Source organism: Branchiostoma lanceolatum, chromosome 4 (genome assembly GCF_035083965.1).
Source record: "Branchiostoma lanceolatum isolate klBraLanc5 chromosome 4, klBraLanc5.hap2, whole genome shotgun sequence".
Classification (NCBI taxonomy): domain Eukaryota; kingdom Metazoa; phylum Chordata; class Leptocardii; order Amphioxiformes; family Branchiostomatidae; genus Branchiostoma; species Branchiostoma lanceolatum.
In genome coordinates this window covers 6,259,238-6,287,178 of record NC_089725.1, presented here as the reverse complement: position 1 = coordinate 6,287,178, position 27,941 = coordinate 6,259,238, and the positions used below count along the sequence as shown (strand labels likewise).

At 39.5% G+C, this 27,941-nt stretch overlaps 1 protein-coding gene across 2 annotated transcripts; it reads right to left on the bottom strand.

Annotated features, from left to right (window-relative positions):
• On the bottom strand, nt 1-27,531 carry LOC136432344 (protein turtle homolog A-like). Of its 2 annotated transcripts, XM_066423537.1 has the most exons (15): nt 27,283-27,531; nt 19,947-20,273; nt 13,211-13,311; nt 12,533-12,701; nt 11,463-11,750; nt 10,984-11,099; nt 10,318-10,486; nt 9,408-9,523; nt 8,185-8,335; nt 7,310-7,591; nt 6,458-6,630; nt 5,955-6,093; nt 4,994-5,167; nt 4,617-4,644; nt 1-3,976 (listed from the first exon to the last, which is right to left on the bottom strand). In XM_066423537.1, the coding sequence occupies exons 1-15, from the start codon at nt 27,356-27,358 to the stop codon at nt 2,152-2,154; spliced, it is 4,134 nt and encodes a 1,377-aa protein (XP_066279634.1). In that variant the 5' UTR covers nt 27,359-27,531; the 3' UTR covers nt 1-2,151. The 2 variants fall into 2 exon arrangements, with proteins under 2 accessions (XP_066279634.1, XP_066279635.1); XM_066423538.1 differs by lacking the exons at nt 19,947-20,273; nt 27,283-27,531 and adding an exon at nt 15,179-15,529.
• Between the last annotated feature and the right edge of the window lie 410 nt (nt 27,532-27,941).

Here is a 27,941-nt window from a genome sequence, read left to right as displayed (position 1 = left end):
TTCCAAAAAGTACGACAAGCACTAGTGTTCATTTCATCATAAAATATATTTCACAGATATCCCAAAAGATGAACACACATGTACTACAAACATACTACTCTACAAATTAAAGCACTCTGAACATAAAACACACTACACTGCATACGGAATGCATACAAGTTACATAACTACATTTACATACACTTTAGCCTTCTCTGCTGAGTTCGACTTTTGGCACCATATTTTGTGTTTGTCAGGGATAGTCTTTAGAGATTTCGCACGTCTTCAAGGCTTGAACCTTTAAAAATTCCTTAAAAACAAAGACATTTCATATGTATATGGAAGAAGGAATTAAACAACTCTAAATACACAGCAGTTACTGCTTAAAGCAACAGTCCACTGCAGAAACAAGATTCTATTTTTTCTGAATTGAGTTCTGATAACCCCCCTTTAGTACCCTCCAAATACTTGTTTTGTCCAGTATTTTCATAAAATAAGAGTGATCCTTACAAATCTGGGGGTGATTTTTAAAATGATTTTTGCAGTGTGTGTGTCTACATACATTTTTTAAAAAACATGTAAACAGTTAATATAAAAATTGATCTTGATCTTCAAGCATCATAATATAATTACAAAATATAGGTCTTGAATAAGGGGTAGGGACATTATTGACCTGTTGGATTATAAAATGGTTCCTTTCTTGCCAACTAATAAAATTACCCAAATTTGGTTGATTTTTCCTTCATAACAATGCCGTCTGTTATAAAATAACGCCTGTTTCTGGAGTGTACCATTGAACATGCAACTTTGCAGAAAGTCGACATATTGTCAAGCAATCGATAACAAAACATTTCACATTCTCACACAAAAATAACTCCAAGATAGGTCTCATAATTTCAAAACAGCACAAACAAACCTCAACACATTAACTACTAAACTGTTCACAGAGAGGCACCAGAGGATTCCAATATGTAATACACTGAGTGAGGGTGGAATTATTGATTGCAATCACTGATTTCGATGTTTCTTATATGGCCCATAAGGCTATCTATAACTGCCATTATATCATTAAAATCATTTTCAGTATTCTCTAATTTGTACTGCTCTCTTGACAACATTTTTCTAATTAAGAGCGAAAATACATTATAGCTCCTGAGATGTTCTTAATTTTCTGTATTCAGTAATCTACATATTTTCCTCAGATTCCTTCTTAAACATTTCCTCATAAAGTATCTGCTTTCTGTACAACTGCATTGATAGCGATTCACACAAATTTCGTAAATGAGACATAATAAGAACAAGTAAAAACTACTAGCCAGGAAAATCAAATAACTTCAGAATCTGAAATACTGTTTAGAGCACTGTTAATTGCTAAGGTCATGACTGCCTATATTGGTCTCTCACCCAAGAGGAAAACCGTTTCTAGGTTCCTGTGGCTTCTCTTTGCGAAATGTCTTTTATCTCTAGGGTAGACTAAGAATGGAAATGGACAAGTCTCTCAAAAATGTTGTTCAATTTCCCTGGCTTTCCTTTGGTTAATTTCGACAGAGTAAGAAATTCCAAATCAAGTCAAATCAAAGGCAAACAAAAGCATAGCTGAACAATGCTGACAATCATTTATGACAACAAATATGCATAAGGTTTATCAAAAATAGAGTTTACAGGTAAATATATTGATTCTCTACATACTTTTGATGTAAACATATCCTAGAGAGGCCTCTAAGGAGATCAGTAATCTATGTACACGGAATAATAAGTTTGCCCTAATAGATACGAACATCTACATGTATGAAAAGCATCTTTGCAAAAACAAAGAATACATTTTTGGACTTTTCAGGGAACAACTTTCTATCATGGATTGGCAAGATAGTGATACGTTCAGGGCAAAGAAAGTATAACAGTCATTCACTATTCCCCTAAACCAAAACAAATAGATTCGTGGTTAATTTTCTGTAGAAACATCATCAGAGGTCACGTTTTGCAGATTAAAATGTTCCTATTTCAAAACAAGTAGTCTTTTGAGCTACGATTTCTTGTTTGTATGTAAAAAACAAATCAGAAATTTACTTTTGTCTCTATGGCAAGTGCAGCTAACGGGGTATCAACCTTTTGGAAGACTCTTTTTTTTTGGTGGGAAGATGTTTCAGGTATAGACAAATGAAATTTGATAGATCAGACCATTGTTGTTCTTTCATATTCCTGCTCATAGTTCAACTGATCCTCTCCAATTTCCTTTTGTCTCTGTTTGTACTCTTGGAACTCCTGTTTGAGAGCAGCACACCGTGCGTCGACGTCGGAAAATCTTGAAATCCTTCGATGTCTGCGAATTTCGCGCGGGTTGGGCGGTTTAGACTCGCTCGTTCGAGGCTTCTGCTTTGGAAGGGGACTCCTGCCTTGGACGATGTATTTTTGTACAGCTTGGAGAATGTTTGAGGCCACTGGCTCTGCCCTGTCCCACTCAAAGTGTTCGTCTGCGTCGGTGGGGTGGGGGGTGGACCCTGAGACTGGGGACTGTTCAGAACTAGTGAACTCAAACGGGCCGTCCTCCCCGCTGATGTAATCACTGCTGTCGCCACGAGACCCCTGCGCTGTGTTGTGCGATGTGTTTTTACTTACAAACCCGCTACTGAGGGAATCGTGGTCCGGAGAGGTATACCCTTCACTTGTCCTAAAACTACTGCCTCTTGAGATAGCGACCGTGGACGTTTTGCTTCCCCGACCACTGCTGGCACTAGTAGAGCTGGCACGGCCCGGCGAAACCTTTTTTTCTGTGAATATTTCGTTCACCAAGGTAGCATTGCTCCCCTTGTAGGATTTGTCTTCACTTTCCTCTCCAGTGAGAGTTTGCTCTGAACCGAAGGTGAAGTCTGAGTGGTCCAACTGTGACGTGCTGCTCTGCGGAGTACTATGGAAGACGTGGTTGAGCCGTCGAGCAGATAAAGTCTCAACCAGCGCACTGTGGCGATTGTCTAAGAAATCTAGCTCAGAACTCTGTGGGAATCTAGTGTCTTCTGGCACATACGGATAAGACACTCTAAAGGCAGGTTCTCGAAAGGCTTGATGCCGTGGTGGCTTAGGCGGCCCGGCGGGATAGACTTTATGGGACTCTCTACTCGAAGTGCTGCTGTGGCTCTGAGGTCTGGTGTTTAAGTAGTGCTGCATGGGAATTCCTTCGAATGAAGTCTGAGAAGTACCCGAATATTTCCCCAGACCATTGCCAGGATACTTGGTACTGCTAGCTGAGCTTGGGTATCTTTGCAGACTTTGATTCGGCATGCTACCGTATCTCGCAGGTTGTGTGGTGTCAAATAACTCAGGACTACTGTGGACTTGTGCCGAAACGACTCGTTGTGATCGTCTTGAATAACGTGACGAACGACTTGGCTGAACTTTTAAGGAGGGCTTAGCAGAACTTCTGTTTGAAGTAGGTTGAATCATAGCCCTTCTGACCTCTGAACTATGACCACTCCCATAGCTGCCGTCGCTGCTGGTCGGGGAGGGCGTGACCTCTTCCTGTTGGATCGGTCGAAACGTGTTTTGCAACCGCGGCACCGGACAGAACGAACTATCCTTAGAAATATGGAACAGTCTGCCCGGTGGGACAAGCTGCGGCACCGGTAGGATATCGTTAGTCTGGTACGGCGAATGTCGCCTTTCGTTAGTAACACTCTTGTCTTGACCCAAGATGAAGCGGCCATCCGGGGCTCGACTGATGGTCCCTATTGGTCGGGTAATCTCGACGTTATACCTGAAGTTACGTGATGACCTCAGCAGCTTGTACATGCTGGGTGAATCATACTGAATGTGCATGTTCTTGTCCTGGGATGACATACTGGGCTTTTCCGATGCAGATTTGCTCTTGAAGGAGTCGGGTGAGCTTTGCGAGGTGTCCAGGAAGAACCTGTTTTTGATGTGCCCTCCGAAGCCATTGCCATTGGTGAAACCATTAGAATAATTGTTATGCTGTGGGGTCCATCTCGCTCTGTCTTGAGCCAACCTGTGCAAGGATTAAGAAGAATAGTAAGTAAGCAGGCCAATCGCCTATGATGCGATGTGTACTAGAGGCAGAGCTTTACTGCCAGAGGCTTCCCCAAGACGGATCTTAGGCCATGTTGATTTGATTATATGGATGACATCCTTTGGGATCCCCAAAACTGATGCGGAAAAAAAAAGTTTGGCAAAAAAAAAAGGTTGCCTTCATGAGAAAATCTACGTGGTCAGGAAGGTTGCAAAATGACTTAACACACAGAGAATGGCATACCAAATCATGGATTCTTCATTTTTGTTATTTCACATCTTCTTCTTTGACTTTGGCCTTCTACGACATTAGTATCCATTTTCCGAAATATCTGTTTGATATTTACACCATATTTCTATTCATTTTGTAGCGGCTTTGCATGACTTACAGTATGGTAGAAAACATTTTTATTTTTGGAAACGGACAAAAATTTATGTGCGTGCGGATGTCATCCATATAATCAAATCAACATGGCCTTAATGTCCAATATGAGGACAAATAGAAGCCATTACTAGTACATCAGGGGTATCAGGGGCTAGGTCCTTTGAATAGACAATGCATTTAAACAACACTTTGTTACATAAAAATGAAAAGCATTACCAAAGATATCTATACTTACTTTGACAAGCTGATCAATTTCACATTTTCTGTAGAAAGAAGAAACACTAGGTTAAAACAATGCATTCAAAATGATATATTTTCTTTATGATCTTGCACTAATATACAACATGAAATCAAGCAGACAAAAGGTGATGACTTGAAAAAACAGATACTGTAATTCACTTGTTCTTCACGATAGCAATTCAAGGTGTAAGTAAATTGGCCATTTTCACTGAAATTTAACTTCACGGTGGCGGCAAATGATTTACAGAACTGATGTGTGAAGGAATCATTTTAAATAATAACAGGTACAGAGGTGGCCGTGAAAACAGTGAACATAAAGTTACAGTGAAAGAAACAAGAATTACAGTATACAGTTAAAGCCCTCCCACTCACCTTGTCTTTGCTCCTTCCTTTTGACCTTTCTCTTGTTGATGACCTTGACAGCAAAGCAGCTGAGCAAGATAGCCAGGAGTAGAAAACCGAGGCCTCCAGCCACCCCTGCCAGGACAGGTGTGGAAACCCCTAACTGTCCTGCCATTTCTACAGGGTCTGTGTACACTGGGATATCTGGGGGTGATGCACAATTAACATCATTACAAAACACTGTATGATAATAGTTTGCATTGCAGAAAGATGCCAAGGATTTAGATAAAGTGCCATTAATTTGAAGACAACAAACTGAATATGAAATAATCCTGGAAGACACCACATGTACACAACATTTAAATCTCAATTTGTCGTTAGTCTGATTTTCATTTTGTATCATTTCATGACATGTTATAATTGATTTGTTGTATACTTATTGATGTATTTATGTATTATTATGTTCCACCATTTGCTTATATTGAAGTGTATTAGAAATTGGTTATATCTTATAATGCTTTTCTTTACAATAGTATTTCATTATTAGCATTAGTTAGTTTATACTAGGAGGAGGGCTTTGAAAAGCCTCCCGGGTTTACCCCCTCCTCCTGCACTATTGTTATATTTTGTATATTAATTTACCTCTATTTTCTAATTCATTTGTGTGAAACCAACCAACCAACCAACCAACCAACCAACCAACCAACCAACCAACCAACCAACCAACCAACCAACCAACCAGCCAACAAACAAACAACCAAACAAACACAACTTAGCATAAACCTAACACAAACCCACACCTGTGTCTTGAAAGTCAGTCTTCATTCTTGGACAAAAGTAAACAAAAGCGTCATCTTCTGTTTAGTTCTCATTCTCAGTGAGCATTTATGCTTCTGACTTGGAGAGAAGAGGTGCTGTTTCTTGTATAAGTGGTGATCCTTAGTGCAAAAAAAAGAAGAAGAAAAAGAAGCAAAACGACTTATTAGAATACCTTCAGTGTAGACTGTGATCACATCACTGGGTTCACTGAAGGTCACTTCCGAGAAGGCAAACACACGGAACTCGTACGTTGTTTGGCGATAAAGATCATCCGTCACGAGTACACTTGTGTTGTCTGCTGCTATGTTCTCCTGAAAAAATATGCAGACAAAATCAAGGCACAGTCATATTCTTCCTATGATTTTAGTGTTGTAAGATGTTCAGTGAGGCCATGATAGAGCTAACCTTCCACAAGGTCCTATGTCTAAGATGACCTTTTGAAGATTTCGGGCCCAAGCCTTATTTCCGGATAACCGTCCGCATTGAAGGTAAATTGCCCCTTTGACCCAGATTGACTCAGGTTTTCTTGTAGCTAGCTATAGAGGGATATTCTTCATTCTCATACACAGTTGTCTTGGCTCAGAAGTATTTCCTGGGAGACGGTCGCTAGACTTGACCCAAAATAAACTAGGGGGTGCCCCTTATGTACAAACCCTAACTAAAGCCCTGCAGTACCTGTAAGATCCTCCAGGTCTTGCCCTCCTGTCTGTACTCCACGGCATATGATACCACTTTACCCAGGGTTGGATGGGGTGGTGCGAGCCAACTCAACATGACTCCCTCTTCAGTTATATTAGCTGTCAGGTCCTGGGGTGGGAGGGGCTTGTAGGGGTCGATATAGCCAGGCTCTGAGGGGGATGAATTGTGTAGATATGGTGAGCGTATGTTGAAGACATGGCTAACAACATTTCAAAAAAAATATTTGAAAAATGACCCACAAAACAAGGCAATCTGAGATGGTAGATTAATATTTCACCCTCTCATCAATACAGCTTTGCTACCCTTCCAGTCCCAAAGGCAAGAGTATTGGAAACACACACACACACACACACACACAAACACACACATTCACACACGTACACACACACACACACACACACACAAAAACACACCTGCAGATAAACAAGCCATCAGGTAAAGTAATGAAAAAAGGTACTCATTACCACTAAAATGACTTCCCCTGAAGTGAAGTGAAGTGATGAAATACTGAAAGTACTCACTATACACAATCCACAAGATGAAGTTCAGGAAAATTAATAGGGCTACATGTACATGTATATGTCACAGTAGAGATGGCGATTCAGGACAATCGGCGATTGTCCTAGGACAGATCATGGTTTATAAAAATTTCTCCAAGTAGAATCAGCGTTTGTCCTAGGACAGATTGCGATCGCAATCAGTACTAGTAGAATCAGCGACTATCCTTGGACAGATCCCGATTGCAGTCTGTCCTAGGACAATCGCAGATTGTCCTGAATCGCCATTTCTTCTATGACACATACCTACCTACAGTTACTTGATACCTACCCTGTGTGGCTTTAACAACAATAGTGGTGAACAAGCTGTCTCCCAGTCTGTTCCTGGCCAGGACGCTGAACTCGTACATGGTAGAGGAGACCAGGTTGTACACGGTGTATCGTTTCACGTCGCCGTTGACCTGGAGGGTGTTCCAGTCTCTGGCGGTCACTGCTCGGTACCAGATGATGAAGGTCTGGCCACTCCCACCGTCGTAGGACGGGCGCCAGGTGACGTGGGCGGAGTTACTGCTGGTGGCCACAGAGAGGTCGGTCGGAACGTGGGGTGAGGTACCTGGTGAAAAAGTCACTCGTTGTTCAACCACCAATAACTATCATAATGACTGTCAACCATAAGGTGCAGTCACCTTTGTTGTATGATGTTGTTGATTATTAAAGGCGCAGTCACATTTGATTAATATTTTCAACAAGATTACAACAGAGTTGACCATCGCGACAAGCATGAACAACAACCTTTTTTGCAGGGTATTAGCTAGCTATGAATCCATGCGTCTTTTGGACGCCCTATACTAAAATAACCAAGAAATTAGATATTAGATTGTTTCGGTGACCATCTGTCACCTTCTTTAAAGCAATTCTGAATAGTTCACATTGCACTACAGCACAGGTGTCGCTGCTTATAGATGCGTTCCCAAACGCAAAGTATTTACATATACACAGTCACATAAATACTTTGCGTTTTGGAACACATCCATAAGCAGCGACACCTGTGCTGCAGTGCAATGTGTACAAGTCAGAATTGCCTTGAAGAAGGTGACAGATGTCACCGAAGCGTCGGTTGAATAAATCTCTTGGTTGTGTAAAAAGAGTCTTTTTATTCAGTATATTAAATAGTAAATACTATAATGCATCAGGAAGTTGATGTACCTTGGATGAACACGTGGCTTGTGGCAGAGATGGTGGTGACCTCATTCTGTGCCAGGCACTCGTACATGCCGTAGTCTTCTTTTGTTACTTCCCACAGCGACAGGTTTCCCCCGGCGATGTCATACAGCTCATCATCAAGGTCAATTCCATCCTGCAGATACAACAAACAAAAATGTTGTAGTTGAGTCCCCTGTTTAAAGGCACCCAGAACATTTAATAAGGCTTGAAAACTGGAAATATTCTAATTGCTGTAATCTTTATGAAATTGACATTTAATGCCACTGTTTACCACATTTGCGTGCAAATTTGCAAAAATAAGCAACCTGATGATCTTTTAGTTTCACGCGCCTAGTGTAAATAGACCGATACCATAGCCCCACCCACCCCCGTCAAAAGGTAGAAATGCAAAATTAAAACATAACAAATATTTGACGGACATGCAGTCACTCTCTCATTGGTTGAACCGCTAATTGTGATGGACAGTCAGGATCAGCCTATACTACATGTATTAGGGCTGGCATATTCTATCAGTTCTCACCACACAACATATCTTTGCTCCTTTAATGTCCATATGTAATGGTATAGTGTTATTGAAACTTACTATGTGTAGGAATGACTAGACATTGGAGATTTTTTTCATTCAAGTTTCAAGCCTCATAAAATGCTCTGGATGCCTTTAATGCCTACTCTAAAAGGACAAGAGGTTAAACCCATTATTTTCTTGCCTCTGAACTGATGTTCGGTTCAAGTTTTAGGCTCATCCGAAAAAAGAAGTTGCTACTTTTACACTTCTCTTCTGTTATATATTGTATAACCAATATAAGCGACTTTCAGCATTACACACCAGTTGCATGCATGTAAAGTGTAGGGGCTGATCTACTGACCGATATCAGTTATAGACAGCTAACTTCTCTTTGTGCATAATACTCAACTCTAGTCTATGTGATGTCTGAAGCTATATTTGTAACTATTTTTTTTTACTGTAAGGATACCATTATAGTAACTGCATTTGCTGACAACGAGGTCCTCTACAAATATAGTTCTAGGAAAGACTTAACCGTCTGTACACAGTGGGCATTACAACAGTATTAAAATGCATGTAAGCTGTGTTAGAGGTAGAATCTTTATGAGACATGTACTCAGGCACATAGCTCATTTAGAAAACTTACATATAATGGAATAAGCTAAATGCAGTACATTGAAGGGTTTAACAAAAGAAATACCTTTCTCCATGAGACAAAGGGCATTGGCTCTCCAGTTGCAGCACACCGCATGGTGATATCTTCCCCTACTGTGATGTAGTAAGACTGCTCTGGCTGCACAGTAAACTCTGGGGGGTCTGGGGACAACAGCACAGACTATAAAATCTTTTAAACTCAACTACTACCTGCTGCTAGGAGGAATTGACAGTCGACTTATTTTACAATAAGGTGGCACAATAAAGTATGTTTATTCAGGTGTATTGGACACATGTCTGGTGTACCTGTAACAGAAACCTGTAGTGACACAGCAAAAATGTACAGCTGTAACATACACCTGATTTGACAGACATGTAACAAATGCATGTACTGATACACTCTATGAAAGACACCAGTAGAAACACATCTGTAACAAACACATGTACTGCTTCAGACACGTTCTGGCACACAGGCCTGCAACAGACACCTGTACTCATCCATCTTTTACAAATACCTGTACGAACCAAGTGTGTTAAACACCTGCACTGACACACCTGTAACATGCAGTAGGTAACCTGTACTGACACATATGTAACACCTGTAACAAACACTAAGTTGTACTTAAACACCTGTAACATGCACCTGTACTGGCACATGTATAACACACATGCACTTGTTTGGACACACCTTTAATACAAATATACTCACACACCTGATATAAACAAGTGTGCTAAAAGACCTATAACAAACACCTGTACTGAAACATTGGTAACACCTACAACGAACACATATACCTGTAGAGATACACCTGTAACAATACATACATCTGTACTGATACACCTGTAACAAAAATAGCTCTACTGATACACCTGTAACAATAAATACACCTGTACTGATACACCTGTAACAAATAGTTGTACTGATACATTTGTAACATACACATGTTTTGACGCACCTGTAACAGACACCTGTACATAAGGCGACTCCCCTCCTGATCCCAGCACATTCCTGGGGATGCAGCTGTACAGGCCTCCCGACATGTCCGTCACACCTGCGATGACCAAGGTGCCGTCTCGATCAACTGACAGGGAAGGGTCGGCTGCAACGTCCAGCACACGACCATTCTGACAGTGGGAGGAGAAAAACATGCAAACTATCAGCTTTTTGCTGGGATTTAAAATTCCATGAGTATGACATTCTTTCTTTCGGTACAATGTAGGATCCTAATTCAGAATTCCACCATACCACAAGATTTCCCAAAAAGGACGAAAGTACTTCACTTTATCTTCACGGAAGCAAAATTTCACGGTGTAAGGAAAATGGACATTTTCACTGAACTTTAACTTCACAGTGGCGGAAAGTGATGTACAGAACAGATGTGTGAAGGAATCATAAATAATTACAACAGGTTTTTCACGGTACAGAGTCATGGTACAGAGGTGACCGTGAAAACAATGAACTTAAAGATTCTGTGAAAGAAACAAGAATTACAGTAAATAAAATCTAAATATAAGTATCATGGAAACACATATAATATATAATTACAACTTGATCGTAATGCTATGTTTAAGACCTTCCTCCCGAGGTGTCACCAAAAATTGAGGAACGTGGAAAATGGTACCTTCTTCCAGAGGATGGTATGTATGGGAGGGTCGGCGTCATGCGGGCAGCGAATACGGCCTTCTCCCCCCCTCGGGATAAGCTGGGTGGCTGGCATAGGCAGCAACTGTGGAGGATCTGAAGTATAACAGATATAACAGATGTTAAAATAAAAATTCAAACTTGTTTACGTCATTGGGAAGACATACATAATCACTGTCAGAAAATTTGAATCTATTCGTACCAATCATATTTGTTATTTGTTCATTTTTTAAGATTGTAAGCAAACTCTGCAATTTAGGGTAATTTTTCCCCTGCTCATGTAAGTTTGCAGTTGGTGATATATAATAAATCTGTATATACAGTTGTATTCTCATGATTTATTGTTGAGATCATGAACCAAAATAAAATAAAATGTACTAGATAGAAAAATATCAAAACACAGCAAGACATATTAGACCTGCCCACTAAGTGTAGCAGATCTTGAGAACAATCACTTACACTGAACCCTGAGATATGCCGTAGCTCTTGGCGCGACTCCTATCCCATTGGTCGGACTGCAAGTGTACATCCCGACATCGCTACGCCGTAGTCTCCTGATGATCAGGGTCCCGTCCCCCAGCACGTTGACGCGGGAGTAAAGCGAGGTATAGTAGAAGACGTTAATGCCGTCCCGTAGCCAGCGCATGGTCATGTTGGTGGGGAAGGACTCGGCTTGACATTCAAAGGCCACTTCTGAGCCCACCACCCCTGTGGTGTTCTGAGGGGGCACCATGATGACAGGAGGTCCTAAAACAAAAGATCCCATCATAATTACAGGTTAGCATAGCAAAACCTTTGTTACATCCGTTGGTATATGTGGTGGCCGCCATCTTGAATTGTGATGTCACATGGTCACTATAGCATTTTAATGGATGGGGTGTTTTTTCGGGTCGCTAGCGTTCTCTCTATTTTTAACAAATCGGCACACAGCTATCAGACATTCAACTCAAATAAAAATAAAAATTCAATACCAATTCATATCTATAAAAAGATCCAGTAATCGCTAAACTAACATGGTAAACCTGAAGTATATGTACATGTAGCACAAATACTCTACATAAAAATAACGTTCAAACTCGCCAAAAATAGTTACTCAAGCAACTGGATCAAAATCTCAAAATTTCAAAATTTTATCCAGTTGTTTTGAGTAACTACTTTTGGCGTATCTTATTACCTGGATGTCTAACCTTCATCAAGGTAACATTCAGACTGTTGAACATGAAATATGAGTTATTTTTTTCTTTTCTTTTTACTGGAACTGTCATGGTACTTAACTTGAATGGCAATACTGACTCCTATACAATGCCAAGGCTATCTTTAAAAAAATCAGTTTTCTAAAATTTCTATGAAACAGATTGATGCCAAAGTCAGGATTTGAATTTTCAATGTTTCTTTGATGAGTTCAGTAACCTTACTTGACATGCATGTACTGATTTACGAAATATCAAATTGATTTTAAGGCATCAACATACAAAATTGCCTATCAATTCAGCAAATATTTCACACACAATGAAGGAGATTTTACATACCAAATATGACCATCCTCATGGTATGCTGAAGCTCCCCTGCCTCGCTCTGAGCTGTGCAGGTGTACACGCCCGCATCTTCTCTCACAAGGGACACGATCGTCAGGCTGGTCTCACTTAGCTGGTATCGCACGGTCGGCATGATGGCCTGATCTCCCTTCTTCCATCGAACCTGCAAAAAGGGAAACAACTGATCATTCCATTGGGTGAAAACACTAGACAAGGGAGAAAGGAAGAAGCCATGTGTGATTTGCCATCCAATCAGCATCCTCAATACTACAGACAATGGGTCAGACAAAAAAATGTAATCAACTGGGCCATCCAATCAGAGGCCATAATATATTCAATTGACTTGGTCATCCATTCAGAAACCCCCATTTAAGGATCCATAAACAAAGATGAACTGATCAACTTGTCTTCTCACCAGAGAATGATGCAGAACTAATCTTATTAACCTCATCATCCAATCAGAGACCTTAATTCTATGGACCCAGAAAGACCCTGAACAACATTCAAACAACTCCGCCAAACAAATCAGAGGTCTCAATTTCAGGGATCACCAATGAAGCCACATTAATTGAATCAACTTAGCCTACCAATCAGAGGCTTTTCTGCAGTTTTTTTAACTGTAAAATCCCCAGCTCTGAGGTCTACATGTGCTAGAAACTGTTGTTCCTGTACCTGTGGTGGAGGGTGCCCAGCTGCAACACAGAAGAGCCTCCCGGTGTCCCCCTCGCTGTACTGCAGCAGTGATGGAGACTTGTCCAGGAAGGTGGGACGAGCTGCAATAGAAAAACTATCTTTAGTTTCCTTTTGAAGGTGTATACAATTGATAATGATTAATAAATCAATCCAATTTGTTAGGAGTTTTTTTTTTTCTTGATGATTGTGTAGTTTATTTCTTTGTGCAGAATATATGGCAAGATATGACATCACCTGGGATTTGGCAAATTGGTGACCTTGTCTTTTACAAATGGTCAAAGAGCAAGAAAATATAACAAGGCTGCTCTCATCCTTCTGGTGCTTTGGTAAATCAAGGACAGAGGTTTCATCAGCACGTCGGCAGAACGTAAGCGTTTAAGGTCGTGTTCGTGTATTCAAGGTTAATATCTCATATATAGGTTCATTTAGTTGTGTCCAAAGACATATCTTATGCAATGGCTGTTTCTCTGATGCAACATTAACCAAAGAGAACAAAAGAGATTCGGCAGTTATATTAAGTTTAAATAGCAGGCTAATTACCATATACGCATTACGTTCTGCCGATGTGCTGGTTTCATCAAACCTCCATGGGTTAACTATTGTGTGACTATTCTTATGGCATAGATACATTCTCCTATTCTCTGAAATGTAGAAGGGTACGAGACTGAAATCAGAATTCTTGAGAAAAAACATGCATATATTTTCAGCTCATCATTATTTTAATTGATGACTTTGTTTCATCCTCACCATTATAATCAAACTCAACGCCTTCAATATCTCACATGCATCTGAGAATGCTAACAAGTCCTTGGCAGTGATTGACAAGCTGCATTCATTATTTGATCTTCCGCTGTGCTAATGACAACAGTTTACATGGCACCCTGCTGCTAATGTGATCATCCTGTGTTAACAAGACCACAATTTATCTTGGTCTTTGGTTTGGGAACATTTCAAAACAAAAATCAAGCAAAACATCAAGATGAAAATAGAAGGCAAGAAGGAAACGTTTGAGCTATCAGCTGCTTCACTTTTTTTACATAGTAATTGTTGTTTCTTTCACAGTGACTGTAACTTTATGTACACTGTTTTCACGGTCACCTCTGTACCGTGAACTTATCACCACCATGAAAAAAACTGTTGTTATTATTTATGATTCCTTCACTTGCAGCCACTGTGAAGTTAATTAGTTCGGTGAAAATGTCCATTTTCCTTACACCATGAAATTATGCTACCATGAAGATACAGTGAACTACAGTGAGTCTTGACAATCAGAAATTATGTGTAATGAGACCCTCCCCCTCTAAGCAAGGTGTTTTCATATTTATCTTCCAGTTTTGCATAATTCTGTTTCATTCAAATAACCGACAAATCAAATTGGTATGGCCTAAGATATCATAGCCTATAACAAAGCCTGGCAAAGTAATTATTTTGGTTCACAAATGTGTTAACTTGTTGACTACAACAGTACAAGGAGATTCCATACCACAGCTGTGTAACATCTGCACAGTGGCACATGACAAACATGCAGACCTTGCTTGTCTGTAAAACAGGTCTGTAGCCTTGTTTACACTGGGGAAGCCCCCATTAGCCATTCTGTATATAACCGTTAGAGAAGTTCAATTTGAATCTATTGAACCCATTCCCTAAACTATGCATTTTCTCACGTACGCAATCATGCATGACCATTCAAGTCTCCTCAAAGAGAAACAAAAATTCCTCAAACTAAATTTTCTGCAGAAATGGTTGAAGTACATTACCTCATTAGTCCCCGATGATGCTACAGTAAAACAAAAATGTGGTGCTACCGTTCAAAATCAAATTTGAAAATACAACACAGTAACTGTTCTACATGCAGAAAAGCGAGAAACCACATATAAGTATACCCCAAATACAGTTATTTTTGTACACAGAGAAGAATGCCTCTTAGGTCTGTCTCTACATACATACCTGCAGTTGTAACATTCAGACTGGGTACATCTGTTCCAAGCATCACAGCAGCTGTTGAAGTGCGACCAATTTCAAAACTTCTAAGGACAGCGGCCAAAATAACGCTTAGCCACAAATACCGCAAACGCCCGCTCTCCATAATCCAAACGTAGCCTCGACCTATAATTTTCCTCCACTACATGGAAACATCCTTTTCTATAAACTGCTCTGGGTTTCAAGAGCTCTCTCAGCAAGTGGACTAAGGGTACTGGGCCACTTCCCAAACATCAGCCGTTATTCAAATGAGGTGACAACAATGGGGGAGGGGAGTTTGCATATGAAAAGCCACTGGAAACTAGGAAATTAGGTGTGTATTGTGCCATGGTGTGAATGAAAAATTAGTTACCGGGCTAACGAGTTAGCTTTTCTCCACCCTCTGTATTGTTTTCTCTCACCTCATGTAATGCATTGTGATCTTTACTACTTTTTAACACTCATTATCATTAATTGAAACTACTATACTACATTTAGCCCATGTGGGCAGGAATGTGCAAATAAAGATCATTGTCATTGTCATTAATCTGCCAGATGACTGTTTTTCGAAATTTGTTATTCTTACAAAAAGGATTTCAAAGAAAGCTACAGAAGTAAATGAATTGTCTGCAGGATTACACAGGGTTTAACAATCATTTTCAAAAGTTTCAGCAAAGTAAAACACAATGCTAACTGGATATCTTTTGTCGCATTTTAGGTCAACTGACGGATTAAAGTTTGATATCCTTGATATAAATAACAACACTTCACTTTGCATATAGTGTATAAAATCTTTAATCACAGATGAACCTTCATTTGAAATTTTGAATACTAGAATCACAAAACAACAAAAAAACAAAACAAATTGCTAACTGTATAATGTTAAATCTGGAGCTACAGATATAACTGTTTTCCCCCTATATATCTCTTTAGCTTTGGATTGCTGCTGCTCACATCACTCACAACTTTGCATATAGAACAACCTTCATGCATGCCCTTGACACTTCAATACAGCTCTAGGCTTGGGCAGTCATATTAGAAAAGAACAGCTACAATGTCAACCTGACATCGGATACAATGCTTGGACACAAGCTACTGCGATGACCTGACCTTTGGATTGAAAGCTTCTGACACAATTTCAAGTACTTTACATGCACTTCCCTAACTTGTCACTAGGTGGCTCTGCAATAATTACAAAGATCATGACACACAACAGCATCACACAGCAGGAAAACAGCTTGACCACAAGTCTCATGTATGCTCTAAAAGATTTTGTTGTCAGAATCACAGCAGGTGTTCTCCCTATCATTGATTTGAGTGGCAAATAGTACTTATTACTGCTTAATCATCATTATCACCTGTAATTGCGAGATATCACAATATTTACTTTTTACATACAGCTAAGCTTTTATGGCCTTCTCCGCGGACAGTTACGGGCCGGGCCGCTATAAGCCCGATCAAATCAGGCTAGGGGCTGACCAGTTACGGGGCGGCCGCTACAAGCACAATTAAATCAGGGAAAATAGGATCCCAGGTTCGTGAATGGACTGAGATGCCCATCAATGATCCTTCTCAAATTTCTGACATTGATATCATATCAATCGAATCTCTTTTCCTTTTAATTGATGTGAAACCATTCAGACTTTGGACAATGAACCATTTCCATATTCAGGTTGACAAAGACTCGCATTCTTGACACTCAGTCATATGTAACCCAGGTTTTCTCATTGATTGTGATGTGCAAAAAAAGTACAAAATTTCACGTGAAATATTTGAGGGGTTAAATGTGTAATGCAAAGGCTTGAATAGAAATGCCATCCATACCCAAGCCAACAAAAAGGTAAAACATCACTTACTACATCCTTTTGTCATAAAATACTGATCCTTTATATCTTATCAGTATTATATGAAGAACCATCTACAACTAGGGTATCACGAAATGGACTGCAACTACTCAAGTTTGACGCCAGCTTGTTTTTGACATGTTTTAAGCATTTTTGCCAGGCGTTCTATTTTGTCCCAGGATAAAATAGAAAGCCTGACAAAAATGCATTTAAAAAAAAAAATCCGGGGCCGAACCTCTGCTTGGATAGTAGACTGCAACAGTGGCGGTGATGAATACTGTAATTCTTGTTTCTTTCACTGTAACTTTATGTTCACTGTTTTCACAGTCACCACTGTACCGTGAACTTATCATCACCGTGAAAAAACCTGTTGTTATCATTTATGATTCCTTCACACATACGTTCTGTAAATCACTTGTGAAGTTAAAGTTTAGTGAAAACGTCCATTTTACTTACACCGTGAAATTTTGCCACCGTGAAGATAAAGTGAATTACAGTAATCCACCTGTTTTTGGATTCCCCCAACAAACAGACACTGTACCCTCCACCCCTATCTCTCCCTCTACATGCTCCACTGCCATTCCGCAAAGAGACCCTATTGAGGCCACCACTCTGCATCATGAAAGGAAGTCCACCCACCCTATCCCTTCCCACCATGTCATGTGATCCTATCTGCTAAGTGGGGAACTTAAGCAACTCTGACCTCTTAAGACACCTCTTATTATCTTAAGGAGTCTAAATGGGTTGTCTATAATAGAAAGTGTCTTCTTGGAAGGAAGCGGACTTCCTGTGCACTTTTACAGCATCCTTGAATACTTAAAGAGTAGCAACACTGACTGACATTTAACGGCGCACACCAAAGTTCTTCTGTCACAGGGTCCGTGGTAGTGCACAACAAAAAAGGGAGGGTTTGAGTTCACATTGCCATATAATCTGCTATGAAGTGACATCAATGAAAAGCTTTAAAAGTACAGTGAGATCTGTTTAGGACCTAAGACTAGGGAAAATTATTGGAGGATATTTAAAAGAGAAAAAAACTAAAAGGCAAAGCAATGCAAAATTTGTGTATGGGTAAAACTGTAACTTATTATATAGAAAGCATTCTCTTGACTAAATAGTTTGATAGCCAGAATCAGATAATAGCTACAAGGATTGATAAGAACTGATCGAATCTACACTCAAACCTTTGTGGCTAGCGCTATTATGGCCATTTGTTTGTGGTCCCTTAGAATTAGATTATTTTTCCCTTCGAAGTGGTCACCTGCTAAACTCTAGTCATATATAAACAGGTTTGACAGTATAAATTTTATAAAAACCATGATGCATAACTTCTTCAAAATGTTTTATATTGATTGTAATTAAAAGCTACTAATGGCAAAACAGCACTGTTTGCAACATAATCACTTCACTGTAGTTCACTGAAGTGTACATAATGTTGGTAACACTAAACCAAAAATGCAGCTTGGTTACCTGGCTTGCCCTTTTAAAAATTGCCTGGGCCAGAACAATTCAATTTGTTGGTTGTTTTATCTAAAAGGGAATACTGAACTTAAGATCAAAATGAAAAGAGAGTCTGAAAAGAAAGTCTGTACACATATAAATGTTGGATGTAGTGAATATACTGAGATTTAATTTTTCCTCCCAGCTCTTTGCAATTTGTTTCTATGTTGCCATCTTGCCAAATTTTTACCATGAAATGTCCCAGAACATAGGAAATAAATTTGTGTGGCCTAAAAGTAAAAGTACACAAAGTGAGTTTCACAAATCCTGCATAAGGCCACACCAATTTAACTTCTTGGTTAACAGATTTTTTTTAATTTTAGCACGAGGACATCATTAAAACTGAAAGCTGGGGTGAAAACTTGCACCTGACTATGTTCACTCCCTGAAACTGTGTGCACCAAAGTACAAACTTTCCTCTGACATTCTGTTTTCATGTTGATTTTCCAATCTAGCATTTTTTTTTTTGAATTCCCGAAATTAAAATGGCGTGGCCTAAAGACAAACTTTTAAAGTCAAAGCAATTGTTGTTTTGAGTAAAAGCAAAATACATGACAAAGTACATTGATTTTGTACTTAACATCGTTTTGGCCAGTACTTCTGAGTAAAAACAAATGTCTTTCTAAGGTATAGATTACATCAATTTGTACCTTAATCACTGTTCTAATTTAAAAAAACGTCTGCTATTCAAAGGCTCATTTAATGGAGAGTTCTGGGTTTCCTCTGCCATGTTGGATTAATGGACAGTGTTGACAGATGCTGCACATGATGACAACTGGCCAGACTAATTGACCTACTTGTTTCAAGGGCATTTTGGTCAGTGAAAAATTACTTGAAAGATGAAACCACTTTAATTTTCTTTGTTTTCAGATATTTTCAAAGTCTCACACAAGCCATGAAAAGTTTATAATATAATATTGGAAATGGCAAAGTGCTGTGTACCTAAACTCTGGAACTATAAACGTTTAGGTTCAAGTAAAAAAACAACTAAATATCAGGAACCGAGTCTGGCCTTGTAAAAAAGTATCTCTCGATTATATTCTCCTTTTTGTTCTAAACCATCTAAAACCTTCCATAGATCGGGAAATTTGCACTGGAAAAGACGAAAACATTGCTGTTTTTTGTGGGGATAATGACTGAGCTTTTGTGTTTATTACTTACTGTATATGATTTGTTTTCAAATTGTATGTCAACTTTATGTCAACATGGAATTTTACATATGCTGAGGGTTCAGGGTTCAGGTCTGGACGCTCGCGATCAGTCATGGTCTGGCAGAAACCTATGGGTATCATGCTTTTGTCTAGTCCCTTGAGTGGCCACCATAGTTTGACTGCACCATAGTTTGACTGGACCAAAAAGGAGCACACCTACACTGTACTAACTATGCAGACAAATAAAACTATACGACCTACCGTACACCTTTAGATGTACCCATGTCCCATTTTTCCGGGTGTTGTCCACGCGGTCTAGAAACACGACTTTACACTCGTACCATCCTGCATCCTCCGCCAACACCTTGTCAATCCGTAAGGAGGCCTGTCGGAACAGGCTGACACGACCTTGAAACTGCGGGTCGATGTGGGGAGGGTAGCCGTTGAAGAGAATGAAGACGGGGATGGCCACGCCCTGCCTCTGCCACTCGATGACGAACGGGAGGACTCCATTGGGGTACTGGACGTCGCAGGGCAGGACCGCGCTCTCACCGTAACGAGCAATGACCTCTCTCGGAGGGGGGGCAACTGTGGATCCAGAAAAGAAAAAAAAATTATTTTTGGAAATTTCTTCCTAAAAGGGATCATTGATGGATTAGACAGTCTACTAAAAAAAAAATTAGAACCAAGCTGGAGGAATGGAAATCAAATGAGAGGGTAGCACTAGTAGTAGATCTTGTGTTCTGCCAGAAATCAGCCAAAATTGGTAATATTTGTGATTGACAAAAGCCCCCTAGCCTTCCCTAACAATATTGAAGAATTATACAATTTCTGTAATCATCTTAATAATGTTTTTAAAATGCAATGCCCATATTCTCATGATCCTCAAAACTACATGCATAAGCAACATAGAAACAGTTGTAAGTATAGACAAACCAGAAACTGTTATTAGTTTATTTCTGAAAGAAAAAAAAAATGACTGACAATTGACAATCTGAAATAAAAATTTCACAACTGGAGATTAGGCCACACCAATTTAATTTCTTGGTTAACGGATTTTCATTTTCAAAAGAAAAAAAAAAATTAAAAAAAAAAAAAAGAAAACAGAAGGCTGGGCCAGCCATCTGTTTTCATGATTTTTTTTCTAAAATTTTTTTTTTGGAAAATAAAAATCCGTTAACCAAGAAATTAAACTGGTTGGCTGACTTGACTCATGTAAACTATGCACTAAAACATGGCTGGGCCCAATATCATGCCAGGTGGTCTTCATGCTATTTATGGTAATGGTTAAGTGCTTAGCTACTGCCTTTGTTCCTCCAAAGAGCGGAAAACATCCATAATGTTCATCCTAATTGCTTCGTCCGACCAGGTTTTTACAAATGGCTGAAAAAAGGCCAAATATGGTGAACGATTTGCAGGAGGAGTTAGCCAAGCAGAAAATGTCCAGCTGGCTTGCTGGCATTTTAGGATACCCTTATGCCATATATTTCAACAAACAATCTAAGCTATAATTGTTTTGTTGGCTTCTATACATTTTTATTATAACACAAGTTTGGGCCAATTTCTGCCATTCAGTTATCACTGAAAAGTTCAGACCAAGGAGGTTAAAATTGCTCAGACAAACCCAATTTTTACATTGCACATATTGTAAATTTGTATTCATACTTTGCGGTAATTGCTTGGTGTTTAGGCATCATTGATCGTGGCTATTATGAATATCAATGGACCTTAATAAGCAAGGATTTTTATGAACGAGCCTGTTAGTAATGCACAGGTCAAAACATTTCCACCGGAAATGAAACTTTTAAAATCCATCCACACATGGAATCCGTTCTGGTCTCTCTGTATTTCTCACTCTGTGGGACCCAGAAAGTAAAAGAATCCTTGGAAGTCATGATACAGGGCTCGAAATTCATTTTTGGAAATAGGTGCACTGGTGCACCCAACCAAGAGAATCATGTGCACAGAAAGAAATTTGGGTGCACCACATAAAATAAACTTGAATGTCAGCAAAACATAATTACAGTTTAATGTTCTTATAATTCTAATCAAATTCCAAACAAGTTACATTGAAATAAAGTACAACAAAGGGTTCTATTGCTTTTTCTGATACTGTTTACTAGTGTACAATGGCCTTAACCCTATATCCTACAAAAATATCTAGGTGCACCAGTGCACCCACAGTCAAAAATAAAGTGCACAGCTCCAATTTTGGGTGTAAACAGGTGCACATGCACCCAGTATTTCGAGCCCTGTGATAGGAAGGGCACTGTAGGTGTTCCACGGCACATTGCCCTGTTGTGTGTAAAGCTAACACGTTATCACCATCACCAAAATCTGTGTGTAAAGTGGGCCTAATTACGCCCGCTTTACACTTGCAAGAAGAGGTGTCATACAACAGGTCCTGTTTAGACACCTGGACTGAATTGTATCCGTACATATCCCGCAATGCTCTTCAGAATAAAGCTGTCCAAAAGAAGTTGAACGACCCTACTAGCCTGTTCACACAGCGTCACATAAAATAGGACACAAGACAGGCCTTTTTTTCCTAGTGTGATGTAATTTATAACCTACTTTTATGTAACTTTCTACTCTCTAAAGGATATCCTAGAAACAGTGTTATCGCTACCTTCTCAAGAATGTCTTGAACACCTGGATATCTGATACATGCCTTACCTTTGGGATGACTAATACTAGTACTAACTGATGCTACATTAGTAGACTTATCTAAATTCACTGTATTTTTGATGTGGTGGTCTTTGGATGTACCAAGGAGAATTATGAGAGTTGAAGGTACCACCCAGGCTGTTATTTAGTAAAAGTAATCCAATCTTGCTCTGAACTGACATTCAGATCACTGCCTTGCTAGTACTTTTGAGTACACATTCAATAGCTAATGATTTTGACATACTGTAATTTATTTTGACTTTTTAAAAGGAAAGTCCATAAAAACAACGAGGGCTGTGTACCTGAAACCATGTACCTGTAAGATTGTTAAGGTATAGGTCCGTCCCTGAACATCAAGTATATCTGTACCTGAACAATCCAGAACCTTTTTTCTTAGATTAAAGATTAGATTAGAATTTGTAAATTTTCATACGAGATGACAATTTACCCCTGAAAATTACCGTTGGCTACATTTATAACTTGCAGATGGTTGACCAAATTGACCTGTACCTAAACCGCTATACCAGTACCTATACCAGAAAATTGTAAAGGTACACAGCCATAAAAACAACCCATGATTTTGACTTCTGGCCATTGTGAGAGAAGCACTGTGGGAAACAACACTTATGACTAAGTCACTTCTGATTGGACGACACTCAGTGCATTGTTCTTGGGTTCAACAAGGTCAAATCTGATTGACCATATAGCATTTCAAGTGTTTACATATCAAGTTATCATCTAACTACTTTTTAGTGTTATCAAAATTATGATTATTTGTTTTTTTGGTTAAATTCATAGAATGGGTGTTTTTATGCATTTTCGTGGCAGTTGGGTGGTCAATAATGAAAATGATAGAGACTTAAACAACAATTGAGGATGCAAGAGAAGAAAAAAGTACACAAGGGTAAAGGTCTTGCCATTTCAGGGGTATCAATGGCTGAATTGTAACTTAAAACCAGCCCAGCTTTCCCCTTCAAGGTTCCCCCGGCAGACATGGTCTCAGAACAGTTGGTATTTGCAGACAGGGAATGGCAAGAACTCACTCAGATCTTATGCAGTATGGAACAATTCACAACAGTTGCTGTTTTGTTAAGTTTGCCTCCTGGTCCATTTGGACAAATGAAAGGACGCCGCGTATCTCTTTCTCCCGCCAACGCGAGGTCATTTTCGTACTCAGTTACCTGCGAAGGCGTAAAGTCAACAGCGATGAAAGACGACAACTTAAAAGAGTGGGCCGTTATTTTTTCTGCCCCAGTAGGGCCAAGGGAGTGCATTAACTCACCCTTAACCTTGGATTGTGGGCAAAGAATACATTTCCAGACCTTCGATATGTCACAGCTGTGTTCTATCGACTTAGCCTGAATAGCAATTATTTACAACTCGCCCATCTAGACCCAAAACACACAGTGGATAAATGACATTTAGGTATGGGTACTATTGTACTATCAATTCAAACTGAAGGAAAGAATACTACACTGACGTGTATGGCATGCCAACAAAACAGTTTGAATCACTGATCTGACATCCCAAATATTTAACACACCCAACTAAAATGTTACACAGGCTTACATGTAGCATGAAACCTGAATCTTACATTAACTAATAAGCCACTCTATTTGCTTATTATGTCATAGCAATTTTCAATAATTGCAAAAAACTAACTAGGACTAGGATGTACGTTACTTTTTGTTAAACTAAGCCAGATACATCCCGTGTGTTTGCTACTCACATAATATGTATATGTACTAGTAGAGTTTAGTAAGTTTTGGGCAAAAAGTTGCTGAGAACGAAAAGTGTTCTGAACTAAAATTGCACCATACTATAGAGCATATATTTGCCTTTTAATACAGGAATTGTACTGAGTTGTAACATTAGCTGGATGTGTCCTTGCCCAATAAAGTCAAGATTTGTTCTCTATTAAGAGCAAAATAGCCTTCCAAGATCAGTGACGTCTGGCGTGTTCCCATGATGGGAAGACATCCGAGGTTGCGACTGTAAGAGGATCAGCGGGAAAACAAAGTCTATTGTTTTATTGCTATCGCAACCTTGGCGGAACGCGGGACCTGGAGCTAGGTTGTGTTGACTCAGTATCAACTTGGAAGGACGTCGTAAGTTTTAACTTCCTTCGTAATGCCCTAGATTTTAGGACTCGTGTCTATGACAGGAGTCCTAAAATCTAGTGCATTAGGATTTAGGAAGGAACTATTTTTTAGATTTTTTTCTGTACCTCACAAGTTCTTGCTTTTTCATTTCGACCGATATCCACCGTTCCAACATGAGTTGATATTTTACTGCGTTACCTTTCAGACATTTTTTCCAACACCAACTTTGAGATACAAGTTACAACTTTATTAGTTCAAATTCATTTCAATCAGAGAAGCTTGCAGATTATAAAGTTTCCTCTACATCGCATTATGTGGTATCATGCTATACAGGCTCTGTAACTTCTGGGAGGAGTGAATGGGAGGAAATGTTTTCTCTGGCTTGTATAATGCCTACGAAAGGAAGTGAGAAAAATCCTAAAGATCTTAATGATTTTTCAGTCTCTCTGATCCTCACTGTTTTGCATAGCCGTCCGGTAAACCAACTTTAGGCATAGCACACCAATTTTGTACAGTAGGCAACAAGTTGTAACTGCATAAATCCGGACTGTAAGGTTTGATTCACTCATACTTGGAAGGACCCGGGCCCTACTCTTTTGGACAAGTTGTGGGTCTGGCTCTGCTCAAATACTGGACCTGCGGCTTTATCAAAGTTTATGTCCTTTCCGAGAATCACAAAATTTTTACCTGAGTCGAGTGAGGAAAAAGGTGCAAACTCAGCAAAGTGACTGATGTAAAATAGTGCCCTGCAGTAAGTTTTAAGCACCCGGTAAGGTCTTAAGCATCTGAAGCAGCAATGCACAACTTAAGCACACGGTTGCTGAAGCCACAGGTCAATGATTTACTAGTACGCATCTAAGTCTAGAAGTTATATTGATAATACATTTGGTTGTGACCTTTGAACAGAAAATTAGTAATCTTAAAAACAAAATGGTGGTAGAGGAACACTAGTAGTACTGTACTGTAGTAGACAATTGAACTCACCCATCTAAGACTTTGACAATGCGACACATTTGTAGCTTTCAGTGATTATTGGTTTTAAGGCTTAAGGCAGATTCAGACTTTGTTCAAGTCCATATAGTCCAGTGCACAAGACAGTTATTAAGATAGCCAATCAGAGATCTCCTTACAAGAAGTACTCCTGAGTTATGCTTTGGTCCTATTTCCAATCTGGGGCCCCGCCGGGCAGCTAGTGGGAACAAAAAATATGATATAAAAAACATCAAAAGATACAAAAATTAAGGAAATAACTCCCAACCATATCAATTGTATATTTTCTTGATATGATTTTTTTTTTTTTTCGTTTTCGCAAACAGCCCAAAATGGGACCGAAGCATTACTGAAACTATAAATCTAGGAACCTCCTTGTTCAAATCATCAGAAAATCAAGCACCATGGTTTAAGAACAAACTGTTGCTGATAACAGTGACAATGGAATTGTCGCTACGTCATTAATCAAAAGTAACCATGATGGATACTGTTTAGCCCATGGAAACTTTCTTGCGACAGATAGATCTGCTTGAAGATTACATGGGTACTAGTAGTAGGTAGAGAATAAGATTGAACTCCTTAAACCTAGCTGTTTTATCTGAGAAGCTGGGGCAGTCAGGAGATCATCAAGACCTATCAAAGTAGCTCACCTCTCTTGAAACAAACTTGTTACAAAAATCCTTTTAATTTTGAATAGAAGTTACTTTATTTACATTTTACACTGTATTTTTTAAAAATGTATCTGACATTATGGTCCTGTACTGGAACATTCAAACAAGTTGAAACAGATCCTAATCTGTTATGCTGACTTGGATTCTGCTCTGGTCAGTTAACCACCATGTTTGTCTAGATTAAGGGTGACTAAACACAACAAAAAAAAGACTTCACAATAGACCTGGTACTAGTATGCCACCACATATGTCTCCCCATTCTTTGAATCCCCCAACAACATATTTTGAAATGGAGGAAACAAACTGAAAGCCTAAAAAATGACGCAATTTCATGCTTGACATCATGAACAATGGTGGGGATAGTCATACAAAATGTACTTTAAAAGATGTGATAATAGATCTGACATCTTGTGTTATCACATAATGGTTTGGAAGAAAAATAAAGTTCTGGCAGTTTGATATTGATTAAAGGATTGCAAGAGTCCGGATAACGTTGCCTGGTCCACTGGTCTCAATCGCAAGCGGGTTTAATACTGTAAATGCATTTAAGTTCGCGCGGTTTTTATTTCGCGGTTGGGAGAAAATGGGGCGTTTGTGGTGGTTTTAAGTTTACATTTAAATTAATAGTAACGTTACCTTCATAGATGGGCCAAAAGTTTCGCGGTGGTTTAAAGTTTGCACTGAAGACTTCATCGCGAACATAAAACCACCGCGAACATTTCTGCATTTACAGTACTCAAATGTTCTTTTGTACAAACGTAGTCGAGCAGAAAAGCATGAAGTCTATGTAATTTTGAGACCGTTTTGGCGTCTAGTAGAGGCCTAGAAAGGTAGAATGATATTGTCAAGGACTTCAAAATCTCTTGTCAACATTGTCTTCTGGACACTGGGAAGCAAACAGCCTCGGTTGCTAATTGATTATAACCGGGTGGCAAAAGAATGGTGAGAAAAAACAAGTCGCGGTTCCTTCTGTGTACCTAAAACGCTAACAAGACAGTGTGAAAAATTCGACAAAGGGAAAAGACTATTATACTGTATGCTGACTTCATAATACACAGTCATTCAGGGGAACAAAATGGAGTAATACGCAGCGATGATAGCGGTACAAAGGCCGTGTTTACAAAACTACGGCTCGGGTATTAGTTCTGCTGTGCAACTGTGACCGACCTTGCGAGATAACGGACCGCAACTTGGCAAGAAGTAACACGGTAGCGAGATGCCATCCCCACCGAAGAAAACCCATCGCCGTGCCGCTCCCTTCGTCCCACCACTTGGTCACGATTTAGCTACGATCTAGGATGCATGTCTTCTAAAACTGTTGATAACGTCTGGGTTGTTTGTCTTGGCTTGGCTTCGGGACGCCGTCTTATTCCGGTCATCGTGTATCAAACCACAAACAATACTCCGCTTTCCCACGTTGTTACTTTCTTTCAATTGCCATTGAGAACCCCTTGACCAATCAAATCGTTTCTTACTGAAGGGGTGTGTGGGAAAGGGCAATGAGAACCAATCAAAGTCCACAATTTGGACGCCATATCTAGGCATCCACCAATAGGAAAGAGGAAAGCATCGCGCAAGACATTTGATAAGAGAGCCGACACAACAGTCCCACCCAGATGTTAGCTATGTATTTAGCTGCTGCAGATTCAGGACAAGGCGGGCTAAGGCCGCAACAAAATTCCAAATATGAGACTCTTATCCCGATTCTAATGATGCGGACAAATGGGAATAGTATACACTATCAAATTACCCGTGAAGAACTTTTAGCCTAGCTGCACTTATCTTTTGAAACGCCCCTCCCCGCCTAAATCCACAGGGGTCCACCC

What these genes read in the sequence shown, in the direction of transcription:
- LOC136432344 (XM_066423537.1), bottom strand. Translation starts at nt 27,358, where the DNA reads ATGGGTTTTCTTCGGTGGGGATGGCATCTCGCTACCGTGTTACTTCTT. An exon ending in CCTTTGTCTCATGGAGAAAG is followed by an intron (nt 8,336 to 9,407) that starts GTATTTCTTTTG and finishes TTGTATCTGCAG; the next exon opens with GATGGAATTGACCTTGATGA. An exon ending in AAGGAAGGAGCAAAGACAAG is followed by an intron (nt 4,645 to 4,993) that starts GTGAGTGGGAGG and finishes TTCTTTCTACAG; the next exon opens with AAAATGTGAAATTGATCAGC.